We start from the raw sequence: 17064 nt of genomic DNA, 5'->3' as shown, positions 1-17064 counted from the left end.
ATATTAAATACTAAAAATTTCAGATTGCGTGGGAATTATATGTGGCGCGGGAGGACCCTCTCTTACGAGCCAGTTTCTCCAGGTCATCCGAGAATGCAGCCTCATGTTCCAGTGGAGCCTGGCAGCCCTGTTGTCACTGAGGGGCGTGGAGGACCTAGGGTGGTAACCTCCCGGCAGCCTTGCAGGTTCACCTAGCTTGGCAGTGTCTTCTAACAGTACTGTAGACAGTACGTAATAAAGGAAGAAAGACATGCATGGGAATCGCCAGCAAGGAGGAGGGAGGAAATGCCACTGGGGAGAGGCACATAGTATCCTAAATATTGCATAGTAAGTAAAAACTCAGCTGCAGTTACTTAAATTATATATTCTTTTAAAAAATTATACCTTCTTAAGCATGTTTCATAATGTTGAAAAATAGATAAGTCAATGTGTAGCTTTCCATGTAGGGCTATAAACTATTTCAAAATATAATTGTACAAAAAGAAAACTAGAAGTGGAAAAGTCAGAATTTAAATAAAGTGTAGGATTCGTGTAACTTGGAAACCTAAGTGAAATATGATAATAAACCAGAACTTTATTAACAAAGAAGTGATCAGTACAAAAGTACTGATCAAAAAGCACAGGGAAGTTTTACGTGTCAGTTTCGTGGTATAGGATAAAAATGACTCGCCTATTAAGATGTGAAAGCAAGGTCTTAAATGTCTGTTGGGAACCAGCTGAATGGCAGGTGCTGTGCTGAGTAGTCGGGGATACGGGGACAGTCGCTGTCCTGGAGGAGCTCACAGTCTGGTACGACAGATTAGATGGAATGCTGTGCCCAGTGCTCTGAGGAGGTGATTCCGCCTGGGAGACTTGGAGAAAAGTGGGGGTGGGACTGGGAGTGGTGGTGCTGCAGATTGGGAATGGGTGAGAATGGAAGGATGAGATCAGGAAGGGCGATGTACAGTGTGTCTAGGGAGGACAGGGAATTCCGGAGGACGGAGCTTCTGGGTTAGGGCAGGGCAGTAGGAACAGAGGAACTGATGAATTAGAGAGGGATTGATGGGTTAGGGTGGTCCTGACTTGGGACCGAGTGGAGTGGGGGAAGGGTGGGGCTGTAGGCAGAAGGAGACTATAGGCAGTTTTCAAACCCGAGCCAGCTGCTAAAACCTAAGTGGGATCATGTCACTCCTCTGCTGAAGTTCTTGCCAGTGTCCCGTAAGCACCCCACCCCATCTTTTCCCCTTGTCTTCCTACTCTTGCCCTCATTCAAGTACGCCCCGTCGCATTCCGAGTCTGCTCTTCTGGATATCAGTGTGTCCTCACTTCCCCACACACTCCTTACTACTTATCACTATCTGTACAGTATTATATATATATATATATATATTTTTTTTTTTTTTTGGCCACATTTCGAGGATTGTGGGATTTTAGTTCCCCGACCAGGGATTGAACCTAGGCCCTCGGCAGTGAGAGCTTGGAGTCCTAACCACTGGACTGCCAGGGAATTCCCTACTTAATTATTTTCTTATATAGTTTATCTGTCTCCTCCACTTACATTCAGTCTCCACAAGGGCAGGGTGGGGATTTTTATCTGGTGTATTCAGTGTCAGTGCTTGGCACATAATGTGAAGGAATGCATCTAGAGTCACTTCCTTGTCTCTAACTTGGGTGACTCACTGGCAGGTGACACCCACCACGATGGGGAAGATGGGAGGAGGAGATGGCGAGTTTGGGTTTGGGTAGGTTAAATCCACGATGCTCGTGGGGCGGCCAAGTGGATTAGTGGTCAGTTGGAGATTCAGGTCTGGAGCTCAAGACAAGATTTAGGCTGGAGATAAAGATTTGAGAGCTTCTGACACTTGGTAGAGATTGCGGAGTGGCCCTAAGGGTAGGAAAGCCCTGGGGCACAGGGAAGAGGAGGAGGGCAGTATCAAATGGGCTAAGAGGTAAGGAAAGATTTGGACAGAAAAGTCTATTGGATTTGGTTCTGGAGGGCTATTTGTGACCTTTTAAACTTTTCCTGAGAATATTGCTTTCCAAGACTGGAGGGCTAATTCAGAGATGACCTGCATTTTTTTCTCCCAAAGTATCCTTGTGTCATTCTGCCCTGTAGCCTGCTGGTTAACATACTCTTAGATCAATCATGAATTATGTTTTTATTTTTAACTAATTTTTGGAGGCAGATGAAAGCAATCTCAGTCTATGCTTTTAAATATGCTTGGTATGTCGTTGATACTTAATAAAGCAGATATAAGTGAATATCACTAGAACAAACAATTTAAGCTAAGTGCATGTGTAAAGTAGAAATTATTTCCTTGGTTCTAAAATATCCCAGTTACCTCAACTTTTTTTTCTTTTTTTTTTTTTAGAGGTTTTTTGTTTTTTTTTGATGTGGACCATTTTTAAAGTCTTTACTGAGTTTGTTACAATATTGCTTCTGTTTTTTATGTTTTGGTTTTTTGGCCACGAGGCATGTGGGATCTTAGCTCCCTGACCAGGGATCGAACACGCACCCCCTGCATTGGAAGGCGAAGTCTTAACCACTGGACTGCCAGGGAAATACCTAACTCAACTCAAACCTTAGATTGTTCCCTGAGTTCGATGGCATAATGTGGAAATTTATGCTCCAGCCTCTTTGAAGTTACTATACTACTACTGATAAAACTGATAATAGTGAATTTAGCACTGTACCAGGTAAAATTGGTATAGCAATCACCTCTATCCTGCTGTTGAGGAAATTGAGGATTAGAGAGGGCAAGTTATGTGAACCAGAGGTATACAGCTGTGAAGCCAGCCTTCTATTTCAAGGCTTTCGCTTGTGCACTTAAAGCTTTGAACCACCTTGCTATCATGAGTCACAGCAACGCTAAGCTCAGTCTTCCAGTTGCCTGCACCTGGGACACCCTTGCCCCATTTCTTCCGTTTCATAAAGCCCAGGTGATGCAGGGTGGTCATGGTCACTCCTTGGGGTTGCTGTCTAAAGTATAGTGTTTCGGGTCACCATGTTGGTATTGTAGTACTTGTGTCCTTCAGAGAAGCTGGCGCAGGCTCCGTGGTCAGTAAAAGCTGACTGAATCCTCATTCTTATGGTGAATATGGTGGTGTGTTTTCTCTTAAATTCATTTATTCTGTCTGTTTAAAAATTATTTGTATTATTGACCAAATGGGGAAATATGTTAATTTCTATTCTTTTTAGATTGTGGTTTAAAAAACCCCCAAATTTACTATCTTAACCATTTTTAAGAGTGTAGTTCGGTAGTCTTAAATATATTTACATTGTTGTGCAGTAGATCTCTAGAACTTTTTCATCTTCCAAAACTAAAACTCTGTATCCATTAAATAACAACTCCCTATTTCCCCCCATCCCCTAAGCCCCTGGCAACCACCATTCTACTTCCTGTTTCTATAGATTTAACTACTTTAGATACCTCATATAACTGGAGTCATACGGTATTTGTCTTTTTGTGACTGGCTAATTTTACTTAGCATAATGTCCTCAAGATTCATCCATAATTTCTATTTTTTTTAACTAAAATATCATTAAGTTCTAAAGCTTTTTTTGTGTGACGTTTATGTTAGTTTTCTATTTACCATATAACAAATTACTGCAAATTAGTGGTTTAGAACAGTAACGTTTGTTATCTCACGGTTTCCGTGGGTGAGGGGTCCAGGCATGGCTTGGCTGGATCCTCTGCTCAGGGCTCACGTGGCTACAGTCGTGTGTTGGGCTGTTGTTCTCTTCCAGAGCTCAGGGTGCTCTTGCAAGCTCTTGCGGTTGTGGCAGAATTCAGTTCTTTTGGTTGTAGGACTGATGTCCTGGTTTTCTTGCTGGCTGGCTGTCAGCTGAGGGCTGCCTCCCGTAGCTCCTAGAGGTGGCTTGCAATCCCCTACCAACAATACTGACTTACTTCCATAACCATAGGTTAGTTCTATCTATTCTAGAATTTCATGCAAATGAGATTAAACAATATATGTATTTTTGCATCCATCCTCTGTAACTCAGCGTAACCATTTAAAATTCAACACCTGCGGGACTTCCCTGGTGGCGCGGTGGTTAAGAATCTGCCTGCCAATGCAGGGGACACGGGTTCGATCCCTGGTCCGGGAAGATCCCACATGCCTGCGGAGCAATTAAGCCCGTGCGCCACAGCTACTGAGCCTGTGCTCTAGAGCCCACGAGCCGCAACTACTGAGCCCGCATGCCACAAATACTGAAGCCTGCATGCCTAGAGCCCGTGTTCCACAACAGGAGAAGCCACTGCAATGAGAAGCCCGCGCACCGCAACGAAGAGTAGCCCCCGCTCACCGCAACTAGAGGAAGCCTGCGTGAAGCAACGAAGACCCAACGCAGCCAAAAATAATAAATAAATAAAATAAATTTAAAAAAAAATTCACATACGATAGCATGTGTCAGTGATTTGTTCCTTTCTGTTCCTGAGTATTGTTCTCTTGTATGGATCTACCACAGTCTAGCCATTCTCCTTTTGTTGCGCATCTGGGGTGGGGAGCACTCATTCTTCTACAGGACTGTGTGGACATACATCTTCTTTTTTTTTTGGCCTCACCCCGAGGCATGCAGGATCTTAGTTCCCCAACCAGGGATAGAACCTGTGCCTCCTGTACCCGCCCCTGCAGTGGAAGCATGGGGTCATAAACACTGGACCGCCAGGGAAGTCCCACATTTTCATTTCTTTTGCATAAATACCTAGGAGTGGAATTGTTCATAGGTTAGATGTAGGATTAACTTTTAAAGACACTGCTAGTTTTCTAAAGTGGTTGTGCATTTTACACTCCCACCAGCAGTGTGTGAGTGTTCCAGTTGCTCCATGTCCTCTCCAGCTTTTGGTGTTGTCTGCTTCATCTTAGCGACTGCAAGGCCGTAGCGTCTTGTGATGGGTTTAGTGAGCGTTTCCCTGATGACTAATGATGAGCACTTATTCACATAATTATTGGCCTTTTGTATACCTGCTGTTGTGAAGTGTCTGTTAAAGTCTTTTGCCCATTAAAAAAATTGTGTTGTCTTTTTGTTATTGATTTTAGGAGTTCTTTATGTATTTGGGTACATGTCTTTTGCCATATGTTGGAAATATTTTTTCCGAATCTGGGGCTTAACTGTTCTTTGGCTGTGCCTTTTAATAATTAGTAGTTTTACTAATTATTATTATTATTTACACCAGATCTTCATTGTGGTGTGAGGGATCTTTAGTTGCGGCATGTGGGATCTAGTTCCCTGACCAAGGATTGAACCCGGGCCCACTGCCTTGGGAGCGCAGAGTCTTAGCCACTGGACCACCAGGGACGTCCCCCTCTCTGTTTTTAAATTATTAAAAATGTGTGCTCATTAAGGAAAACTCATGATACAGAAAGATGTAAAGGTGTGAGTTGCCTCTTTCTCTTTTCCCATTTCCTTTCTCCTGAGAGAACTCATTTAAAAAATTAAAAAAATTTTTTTTCTTTAGGAAAGAAAATTATTTCATGTATGTGTTATTGATTAGCATTTAAATACATGAACTTAGTCTTATGGTATTATGTTAATCTGCTGACATTTTTCATTTTGAAATAAAAATGGATTTTTTTTAAACCACAGAATGAGTACTCTATATTCTTTTGCCCCAGTCACCCATAACACCCTCTTATGTATTCTCTTAGTCGCGTCTGATGAAGCTGTTTTTCCTTTTCGCTTGCTCAACCAAGGACTTGTAATAGAGACATCTGCATCATTTGGGCTCAGTCATCCTTGTTTCAGGAAAACGCATGTTCTCCCATATTTTCATGTAGTACCCTTCCCTGTAGCTTCTCATACTTAAAATTTGTATGTGGAGAGATGGACCTGTGGTCCCACAGCAGATTAAAAGACCTCAGTACACTCCTGGCCCTGGCCTGGAGCGCTGCTCGTGGAGAGGTAGACACTTCACCAGCTGGTGGGGGACCTGGCCTTCTTGTAAAGTTCTTTCCACAGGTGGTGTGGTTAGGTTATCATAGAGTTAGAGGATCTCTGTACGCAGAGGTGGCCCAGTGCAAAACAGAAGCACACTCAGCCTCAACTTCCTGAGCAGGGCTGTGGGGAAAAGTACCCGGAGTTCTGACTGCCTTTATTTCTAATTCTGCAAGGGCATCTACAGTAGACTCACCCAAGAGGCAAATACAAGCTTCTGTTTTATCCAGTGGTTTATAGTTTTAGGATGGAAACAAATTCAGAATAGATACTGTAATTATGGAGTCTTTAATTTTAAAACATTTCACTTTATAGATTTTTCTGATTTTTAGGCCAGCAGGATTTGTTCATTCAAGTTCATTCTTGTGACCCAAGTTTAGAAGAGGAAATAAAAGGATTAGATAAAGTTAGATTAGATCAGAGGAGATAACATGGTTCTAGCAGAAAATGATGCAGTTAGTAGTTTCCATTGGCAGGCTCTGGAGTTGTATCTCTCAGTTGTCTCTTGTCAGTTCATAGCCCAGAGATGAAATTTCTGGTCAGGAGGTACCTGATAGAGCACATCCTCCCTCGAGTAGATTATAGTGATTCTCAGTGGGTAAGGGCAGGCCATGTAGAGCTGGATAAAATATATTTATTATTATAATACTATATTATATTTAGAAAGCAAACTATTGTAATACAAACCACGAAGGGGTGTGACATTTGCATTTTTATTCAAAATGTCATGGTTTGAACAAGATTGAGACCCTGCAGGAGACCTTTTTGGATTTTGCTCAAATGTGAACCTTAACTTTGTTATATAAACTGGGGGAGTGACACACCTCCCTGCTTACCCTCTCCTGCCCCCACCAAAACAAAAAATGAACCATCCCCTGGAAATTCTCGAATTGTATTTCCCTTTGACTCTACACTGTATAATTTTTGTTCTGAAATTTCAGAACCAAAAAGTATGTATATTTTTACTTCTAATATTACCATTGATTACCTGTTTAGTTGCAATAGGTGACGTGTATTTAGACATTTTTAAATACCTTGAGAAGGGCTTGAGATTTTTGTTTATCAAAAGGGGAGCACAGGATAAAAAGATTGAGAAATGAAGTTTTCTGTGACTCTTTGACAAAGCTAAAATAGATTAGGTCCCAAAGTGGGGTTTTGTGTTTTTGTTTTCTTTGATCTGCATCATTTAATTAAAAAAAATTCTGGTTGTATTTTACTGAGATATGATTCATGTATGAAAAAATTCACAGGGTTTTGCAACCATCTGATTCCAGAACATTTTCATCACCCCAAAAAGAAATCCTGTACCTATTAGCTGTTACTCCCCACACTCCTATCCCTTTGGCAACTACTAATCTACTTTCCGTCTCCATGGACACTTCATATAAATGGAATTATGCAACACGTGGCCTTTTGTGTCTGGCTTCCTTCAGTTAGCACACGGTTAGCTATGTTGTAGCATGTATCAGTATCTCGTTCCTTTTTATTGCCAAATAATATTCCACTGTCTGGATATACCCCATTTTGTTTATCCATTCATTAGTTGATGGACATTTGGGTTATTCCCACATTTTTAGTATTATGATTAATGCCAAAATATTTGTGTACAAGTTTTACATTTGTCCAGCATTTTATTTTTTGGACCATTCATGTGTAAGTTTTTACATAGACATGTTTTCAATTTTCTTGGGTATATACCCAGGAGTGGAATTGATGGCTCATTCATTTAATTTTTTAAGTTTTGACACTTGTGTCATTTTACCCACAACACACTGTCATCTTGGGTTCCAGGGTACTGAATGTCTTAGTCCATTCAGGCTGCTGTAACAGAATGCCATGAACTGGGTGGCTTGTAAACAACAGAAATTTATTTCTCATAGTTCTGAAGGCTGGGAAGTCCAAGGTCATGGTGACAGGAGATTCGGTGTCTGGTGAGAGCCTGCTTTTGTTTTATAGATGGTGTCTCCCTGTGTCCTCACTGGGGGAAGGGGTGAGGGAGGTCTCTGGGGTCTTTTTTATAAGAGCACTAATCCCATTCATGAGGGCTCCACCCTCATGACCTTCCCAGAAGCCCTACCTCCAGGTACCATCACCTTAGGGGCTAGGTTTCAACATATGAATTTGGGGGGATACAGACATTCAGATCATAGCACTGAATATTTCCCTGAATACAACTTGGGTTGTTTTCTACAGACTCATTAGAGACTCTCTACCTGCCTCTCCTCACTCCTGCCCTCTACATCAGGAGCTTCCCTGGGCCTGGTGCTCATCAGGGCTTGTGTGGAGAGATGGGCCGTGGGTCTGGCTGGCTGCCAGAGTTTCCCATTGGATCAGCTCAGATATCTCTTGGAAAAACATCTCAAATGTGATTTTCTGCTACCAATCTTTGCTAGGTAAAGACCTCCGTGTTCTTCCCTCCATCTTATTTTTCTGTGCCATACTCTGCTGTGTTTATAGGAACTTCATTTCGCACTCAAGAACTGTCAGAATAACTCACATTTCTTTCTTGGCTGTTATTCACTCTGCATACAGATCTGCTACTTTTTTTCCCCACGTTTCTTTTTTTAATTTATTTTTTTAATTGTTGGCTGTGTTGGGTCTTCGTTGTTACGCACGGGCTTTCCCTAGCTGTGGCGAGCGGGGGCTACTCTTCGTTGTGGTGTGCGGGCTTCTCGTTGCGGTGGCTTCTCTCGTTGCGGAGCACAGGCTCTAGGCGCGTGGGCTCAGTAGTTGTGTCACGCGGGCCCTAGAGCGTGCGGGCTTCAGTAGCTGCAGTTCGTGGGCTCAGTAGTTGTGGTCTGCGAGCTTAGTAGTTGTGGCGCATGGGCTAAGTTGCTCCACGGCATGTGGGATCTTCCCGGACCAGGGCTCGAACACTGGCAGGCAGGCTCTCAACCACTGTGCCACCAGGGAAGCCTGGTTTATGGGTTTTGGGAGGGAGACCCCTGAGCCCAGTTTTGGACTAATGGCTGATTCTAGGGCTGGGCTAGGGAGAATACAAGATGGGCCTGGAATATCTTGTAGTGCCAGAAAGTGCTTGAAAAATAAAAGGATGGGCATGTCAGTGGGGCACAAAAGAAATGGAAAGCGCTCCCATGGCCAGAGCTGGAACAGTTTGAGCAACAGAATAACTAGCGTGTCTGTTTGTTGTGTGCCTGCCAGGGCTGTGCTGGCTGATGCCGTCAGCGGAGCCGCCTGGAGGCGCACTCAGCAGCAGGGGTGGAGGGAGGCTGAGGGCTGACAAACTGGGATGGCTGACATTAGAAATCAGCGTGACCTCTGCCTTAACCCTCTCAGCTCTCTACTGTGATGGGCTGCAGAATAGTGTTTCCTCAGAAAGGTAGTTTCTAGATCAAACTTTAGTAGGAGGTTTTTTTTTTGGCAGTGTCCTGCGGCTTGTGGAATCTCAGTTCCCCGACCAGGGATTGAACCCGGGCCACGAGAGTGAAAGCCCAGAATCCTAACCACTAGGTCACCAGGGAACTCCCTAGCAGTTTCTTATTTTAAACATACCTTTTTTTAAAAATAAATTTATTTATATTTATTTATTTATTTTTGGCTGCGTTGGGTCTTTGTTGCTGCGCGTGGGCTTTCTCTAGTTGCGGTGGCTTCTCTTGTTGCGGAGCACAGGCTCTAGGTGCGTAGGCTTCAGTAGTTGTGGCACACAGGCTCAGTAGTTGTGGCTCGCGGGCTCTAGAGCTCAGGCTCAGTAGTTGTGGTGCATGGGCTTAGTTGCTCCACAGCATGTGGGATCTTCCTGGACCAGGGCTTGAACCCGTGTCCCCTGCACTGGCAGGCGGATTCCCAACCACTGTGCCACCAGGGAAGCCCTCTTATTTTAAATAAACTCTTATCAGTCTTTTCTTTTAGTTCTCTGCCATTTTATTCATAGAACGCTCTTTACCTTCACCTGTATGCATATAGACCTTTGCCTAAATTTTATTTTAGTTTCTCGTGGGTTTTTTAACCTTTAATTCTTTATGCAATATGGAATTTATTTTAGTGTATAGTGAGGGTAGGAATGCATCTTCCCCCCCCCCCCCCCCGCCCCCCAAATAGCCAGTTGTCTTAGCGCTGTTTTTTATATAACCCACCTTTGGTTATAATGGCTTAGCTTAGAAATAAGAGAGCTATGGAGCAGTATAAATATATGTGCCATTGTGTGCTTCCCTCTGAAGAAGCAGCGTGCACAGTTGAATCCATGTGATGGTGGCTTGGATGGGAGATGAAGAAACTGTCACGATTGAGGAGTGCCAGAGGAGTAGTGTGAGGTGTGAGCCGGGGAGATGGAAGATTTGGAGAGTCCTATGCCTGTCACACAATATTTGAAACGTTATCTTGTGGATGAGATAGTAAATGTATTTTGTGTTTATTTTAGAGGGAAGAAGTTGGCTCAGTGGGTAGAAGTTACAAGGAGGGAGATATCAACTCAGCAAAAGGAATAACTTTCTAACTAAATACTGGAACAATCTAACAAGGAACTGACTATCTTGCAGAGTACTGAGTTAGTTATAGGAAGTGTGTCTGCAGACCTTGAGCAGTCATTTATTAGGGAAGTTCCTGATTCCTCAGCTCCTGGGTGGGAGATTGCATTGATTACTGAGTGGTTCCTATGTGTCTGTCAGCTGCTGTGCTTAGTGCCCCATCTACACTTGCCCATGTTCATAAAAGCCTGGAGAGGGAGGTCTGCTAACCACTGAGACCCCAGGAGGTTTGGGGACTTCGCCCATGCTGCGGTGATGGCTGGTGGCGGAGCCAGGCTCCTTCCTGTCCACAACACCTGTCATCTCATTTCTCAGGAGAGCTAAGTGCCCCCCAAAAGCATTTGGATTCTCATTTTCTTTTAAGAGTAAGTTTGAAAAAAAACTGCCTTAAGCGACTCTTTTTTTGATGTGTGTGTGTGTGTGTGTGTGTGTGTGTGTGTATGTGTGTATACACATGCGTCCAGATAACGTTTGTATTCATTACTCTTGTGTATGGTTAAAGCCATTACGAGAGTGTGTGAGCATGCAGTGCCCTGGGGCCAGTTTTGTTACATATTCCTTAAGGAATTAAAATTGGGTTTCTCTAAATGTATTTACTTAATTGAGGCATTCCCTCAATTAAAGTGGTAAGTCTTTCTCATTTTGTTTTCTTTTTTACCTACCTAAGTCCTGCCTTTTGTGGTTTTCGTACTTTTGTATAAACACTGTCCCCCTTTCTCTTTTACGTCAACAAAAGTGCCCTCTCTTCCCTTTTCAGCCACTGCTGTAACCTGTAGAGGTGTGACACTGACCATCTTTATGGCTGGACAGAATTTAACCTGCAGAGCTATGACTTACTGCCCATTCATGCCCCAAGAGCCTTGGTTTTCCGGAGGTGATTTGAGCAGTGAAGTCGCGCCATTTATTACTAGGTCTAGAGACTCTCCTCTGCGTCCCTTTGGGTTTAACATTGCTGGGAAAGACTGAGAAGTTGCTGGCGAGGTGTTTGGCTTTCTGAGCAGAGGCATCGAACCTTGGGCCAGCAGAGGGCTGGGAAGTAAGTGCCGTGGGTCTTGATGGATGGCTCCGTGGCATGGTCACTGATGCCCTCCTCACTCTCCTGACTGCTGCCGTGGCCCCCTCGCCCTGGCTCTTGCCTTCAGAACGCAGGTGTGCTGTGGCCTCACTCCTGTGCGGCTCTAGTCTTATCACCGTGAGCGTGCCTGGCTCACAGCGACCTGCAGCCCGGTGCAGCTGCTCGCAGGCAGCAGGAGCGTGCACGTCTCTGCCTCTCCCGTTGCCAGCAGTGCCCCGCACTTCGTCTAGAGAAGATGTGCTCATTTGCTAAGGACAGCTCTCCTGGGGGTGGCGGTCGGGGGTCGTTTCTTTCGGGTATCTGGCCTCCCCTTTCCCGTGGAAGTGCTGCTGCCCCCTCACCCCCCATGCCCCCCCCGTAAGTCCTGTCACCTGTAAAGTGTCCTTAGCTCTGGGTGGGTGTGTTCATTTACTTGTCTTCTCTTTACCTGCATGTCCCTGAGGGTGAGGCCCTTGTCACCCTGTATAAGCCAGGGCCTCGCTCAGAGTATGTTGTAGTAAAACACTTTTATGGTCTAGGTTGGGGAAGAAGAGCATAAACGTTGCATCGTTAGGAAGTAATACATAAATGTGTTGCTGCCAAAAGTGGAGAAGGAGTTCTTCATTTTTGGTTTTTTTTCTTTCTCTAGGGACACCAGTTCTGGGAAGTGAACCTTAGGCAGTGCTCAGATCCACACCTTAACCTAGTGGTATTGAGTCCTGTTCATTGGAAGCTGGTTCTAAAATGTTTCCTTCATTCATTCAGCAAACATATATTTAGCGTTTACTGTGTGACGGGCTGGGAATATAGTGCTGAACAAGACAAATGAGGTCCCTGCTCTCCTGGAGTTTGCAGTGCAGTTGGAGAGCTATGAGATAAGTATGTAACAAATCTAATAATATTACACTGTCAGGTAGAGGAGTCGCCTCTGTTCTTTTGTTGTTTTCTGGGCTCTTTGTGTTATGGAGGTGGATTTCTGAATAGTCCTACAGACAGCTTCTAAACTTGCAAAGTTTAGTCTTTGTGTTATGCAAAAAAATCAGTTTTCCAGTATGAAACGGGGGGTGCAAGGACAGATGTGACCCTGTTATCAGCTACTCGCAGCCTTCACTCCCAAGTCCTAGAATGTGGGGTCTGTAGTCACTGCTTCAGCACTGCTCCCCCAGAGTCCCCTGGTGGCCTGGTGGTTAGGACTCGGCGCTTTCACTGCTGTGGCCCAGGTTCAACCCCTGGTCGGGGAACTAAGATCCCACAAGCCACGCAGCGTGGCCCAAAAAAAAAAAAAAAAAACCAACCACTGCTTCCCTTCCCCCAGCATCTATCAGTCCATCCATTCACCAGATGGTCTGTGAGGGCCAGGAACTGTCCTACGTAGTGTGAATTCACTGGGGGTATAAGGTAAAGTCTTGCCTTTTAAAAAGAACTCATATATAAGGGAATATAAGATAATATGTGAAAACAAAGATTTTGGGTAGTCATAAGTGCTCTGAAGGAAATCACTCTCAGGTGATTTAATATGACATCTGTCCCTGTCACTCTCCTGAACAGGCTTTCTTAATGATCACTGTTTGTGGCCTTAAAAAAAAAAATTATGGGATTTAAAAACAGACATGAAACTAGAGAGGACAGTAAAAAGAACTGTTGCTTCCTATTAGCCATCAGCACCATTTTGCTGACATTGTTTTATGTGCCCCTTTCTCCTTTCCTTTACCTTCTCACTGTAGTATTTTAAAAGCAGTCCCAGACACCATATGATTTCATGCTGGTGGCCTCTTGGCTAGTCTGACCCAGTAGGCATGCTCAGCCCTCATCCTCCTGGAGTCTTTTTTTTTTTTTTTTAATATGTTTTTTTAAAATTAATTAATTAATTTATGGCTGCCTTGGGTCTTCGTTGCTGCGCGTGGGGGCTACTCTTTGTTGCGGTGCGGGGGCTTCGCATTACGGTGGCTTCTCTTGTTGTGGAGCATGGGCTCTAGGTGCGTGGGCTTCAGTAGTTGTGGCACGCGGGCTCAGTAGTTGTGGTGCACGGGCTTAGTTGCTCTGCGGCATGTGGGATCTTCCCGGACCAGGGCTCAAACCTGTGTCCCCTGCATTGGCAGGCAGATTCTTAACCACTGCGCCACTAAGGAAGCCCCCTCCTGGAGTCTTTACAGCACTGGTCATCCTGCTGTGTCACTCTTGTGTCACCAGGCTTCAGTCAGGTGTGGTTCTCTTGCTGCTCTGATTGTTCCTGTGCTCCTTTGCTGGTTTCTCTTTCTCCAACTGTGACCCTTTCTCAAGGGTTTGTCTGGTAAATATGTGACCTAGAACTTACGGTCCCTTCTGCATTTCATTAAGGAAAAAAAGCTTGTAAACATTCAGAGAAGATTTTGTTCACGGAGGCTATGTGTTTTATTTATTTTAAAATTTTATTTTTATTTATTTCATTTTTGGCTGCATTGGGTCTTTGTTGCTGCATGCGGGCTTTTCTCTAGTTGTGGCGAGCGGGGTCTACTCTTCGTTGCAGTGCATGAGCTTCTCATTGTGGTGGCTTCTCTTGTTGCGGAGCACGGGCTCTAGGTGCGCAGGCTTCAGTAGCTGTGGCACATGGGCTGAGTTGTTCGGCGGCATGTGGAATCTTCCCGGACCAGGGCTTGAACCCGTGTCCCCTGAATTAGCAGGCGGATTCCTAACCACTGTACCACCAGGGAAGCCCTGCTGTGTGTTTTAGAAATGCCATTTGGATGTTTTGCTGCTTTTCATCTTTGGCATTAATTTCAGTTACTGTCATTTCTTCCGTAAAAAAAAATTCAGGGCTTCCCTGGTGGCGCAGTGGTTGAGAATCTGCCTGCCAATGCAGGGGACACGGGTTCGAGCCCTGGTCTGGGAAGATCCCACATGCCGCGGAGCAACTAGGCCCGTGAGCCACAACTACTGAGCCTGCGCGTCTGGAGCCTGTGCTCCGCAACAAGAGAGGCCGCGATAGTGAGAGGCCCGCGCACCACAATGAAGAGTGGCCCCCGCTCGCCGCAACTGGAGAAAGCCCCCGCACAGAAACGAAGACCCAACACAGCCATAAATAAATAAATAGATAAATAAAATTTAAAAAAACCCAAAAAACACTTACAGTCTCTACCTTCCTGTTCCTTACAGTCCAGCAGGAGAGACTTTTTTTTTTTTTTTTTAAATTACACTATACTAGGTGTGCTTTATTTATTTATTTATTTATTTATTTAGGGCTGTGTTGGATCTTTGTTTCTGTGGGAGGGCTTTCTCTAGTTGTGGCAAGCGGGGGCCACTCTTCATCGTGGTGCGCGGGCCTCTCACTATCGTGGCCTTCCTTGTTGCGGAGCACAGGCTCCAGACGCGCAGGCTCAGTAGTTGTGGCTCACGGGCCCATTTGCCCCGCGGCATGTGGGATCTTCCCAGACCAGGGCTCGAACCCGTGTCTCCTGCATTGGCAGGCAGATTCTCAACCACTGCGCCACCAGGGAAGCCCCAGGAGAGAATTTATTTAAAAAAAAAAAAAAAAAAAAAATTCAGACATAAGCCAGAAAAGTAATTAATTTGGTCTGCAAAGGAAAAACAGAAACAGTACAGAATGTAGTACTTCCAGGTAATAAATCACAATACACATATTTATTATTCACCTATAAAAATGTTAATTCAGAAGTCTTCACACATGCATTTCATTAAAGGTGTAACATAAATTAAGCCTCTAATGAGATGTCTATCTTTTTTTTCTTTATCCATCCTAGAATGTATGACAACATGTCCACAATGGTGTACATAAAGGAAGACAAGTTGGAGAAGCTTACGCAGGATGAAATTATTTCTAAGACAAAGCAAGTAATTCAGGGCCTGGAGGCTCTGAAGAATGAGCACAATTCCATTTTACAAAGTTTACTGGAGACACTGAAGTGTTTGAAGAAAGATGACGAAAGTAATCTGGTGGAAGAGAAATCAAACATGATCCGAAAGTCACTGGAAATGTTGGAGCTTGGCCTGAGTGAGGCACAGGTATAAGTCTCAGCTATGAACATGAACTTGCCAGTCTGGAAAAGTGGAGATTTTGTTTGACATATGAGGTTTAACTAAACTAGAGGGCAGATACTTATAGAATAATAGAAATCAGCTTATATGTGGGTTATGTATGTTATACAAATGATGATTTGGGCATGTCTAAATTTTAAAAAGTAGAGCGAAAATAGAGGTAACTCTGTCAGTTAGGATTTGATTTGGCTGCATATATCAAAAAACAAAAACAGTGGCTTAAATATCATAGTCATATGTAAAGCACATATTGAGGTGGGCTGTCCCAGATAGGTACTATAGCTGTATGGTTGTCAAGGGTACCCAGGCCCCTGCCACCTGCTGCACTACACCCCAGCCAGCCTGTCTCGTGGGCTAAGACAGAGTCCCAGCTGCAGCCACGTGACCCCACTCTAGGACTGCGAAGGGGCAGGAAGGGTGTGCCTCCTCCCTTTACCTCCTTGAAGTGTGCGTGGCACTCTGCTTACATCTCATTGGACAGAACTTGGTTCCGTGGGCACACCTAGTTGTGAGAGACACTGGGGAATTTTGTCTTGCCCCTTAGAGTTCCAGGTTCTTAAGCCTGAGGAAGAAGGGTGAATGTTGGCCAACAGCTCATAGTCTCTGCAGTACCCCAAGACAAGATTGTCTAATGCACTTGACTAAACCTTTGTTTCTATCCTGCTAGACATAGAGATGAAAAAATTGGAAACATTTAGGTGTGCCCCCTGCCCCCCGGCCATAACTTTCAGCTTTGCCAACATATTTTAGGTAAAATTAAATACACTAAAAATTGGCTTCTTTCTTTCTTAGCTTTCTTCTTGTATAGTGAATGAATGAGGCAGAAGTGGGGCTTCTGGTTTACCAGTTCCTGCTTTCCCAGAGGAAATCATTCTGTACCAAAGTGATGGCCATACCCTGATTTTAGAATTCTTCATCCTAAGCATGTTACAGATTCTAATTGTAGGACTTTGTCTATTGTAAATCTCTTATTTTGCAAGTTGTGTTGAAAAGCGATATAGGGGTGAACCTCCTTTTTTAGTTTGGCAGATATTGGGGTTAAAAGAAGAAGGAGGAAAGAGCCCCACCTTCTAGAGTTTCAGGTTTTAGACCTAGGAGGATAATAAAGAGGGAGGGGCAGGTGCACAGTCTGCAGAGAGAACAGACCGAAGCCGGCTTTCCTCCCCAACTCTTTCAGCCCTTATCCTCCCAGGCAGGCCCGTCCCTGAGACCCATCAGTGCACCCCAGGCAGAGCCCAGTAGGGACCTCCGCTTATGAGTGCGTCAGGGCGTCCTGACTCTTGGTGCTGGCCACACCACAGAGCCTTTGTCCCTTCCCCTGCAGTGGCGAGGAAGACTTGTCTGTGCGCCCCGTCCCAGCTCCACCACCAGCCCCTCACAGAGTGACCTGCACTCTGCACACGTGTGCAGGTGTGTGCATGTGCTCTCACCCGTGGCAAAGGGTCTCTGAGAAATTCTGTTGGCGCCATCTAGATAAAAAGTAAAAAAAACACAGCTTCATCAGTACAGTAGCTGCCTGTCCATTGCTAGTCCATTCGAGATGCTTTCTAAACAGAAAAAAAAATGCATTTTTCATA

General features: G+C 44.5%; 1 protein-coding gene across 26 annotated transcripts in view; it reads left to right on the top strand.

Moving 5' to 3' along the window:
* The window catches only part of KLC1 (kinesin light chain 1), a 58704-nt gene that overhangs the window by 1417 nt on the left and 40223 nt on the right, over window positions 1-17064 (top strand). For all 26 annotated transcript variants that reach the window (XR_014243373.1, XR_014243374.1, XM_082387837.1 and 23 more), the window contains exon 2: window positions 15193-15454. Coding sequence is in view for 24 of the 26 variants with exons in the window: in XM_082387837.1 (XP_082243963.1) it covers window positions 15194-15454 (261 nt within the window). In the remaining 2 variants the exon portion in view is untranslated. The remainder of the gene's footprint in view (window positions 1-15192; window positions 15455-17064) is intronic.

The sequence above is a fragment of the Balaenoptera borealis genome, assembly GCF_965194805.1.
Source record: "Balaenoptera borealis genome assembly, chromosome: 3".
In the NCBI taxonomy this organism is placed as follows: Eukaryota; Metazoa; Chordata; class Mammalia; order Artiodactyla; family Balaenopteridae; genus Balaenoptera; species Balaenoptera borealis.
This window is presented reverse-complemented; position numbering and strand designations above follow the sequence as displayed.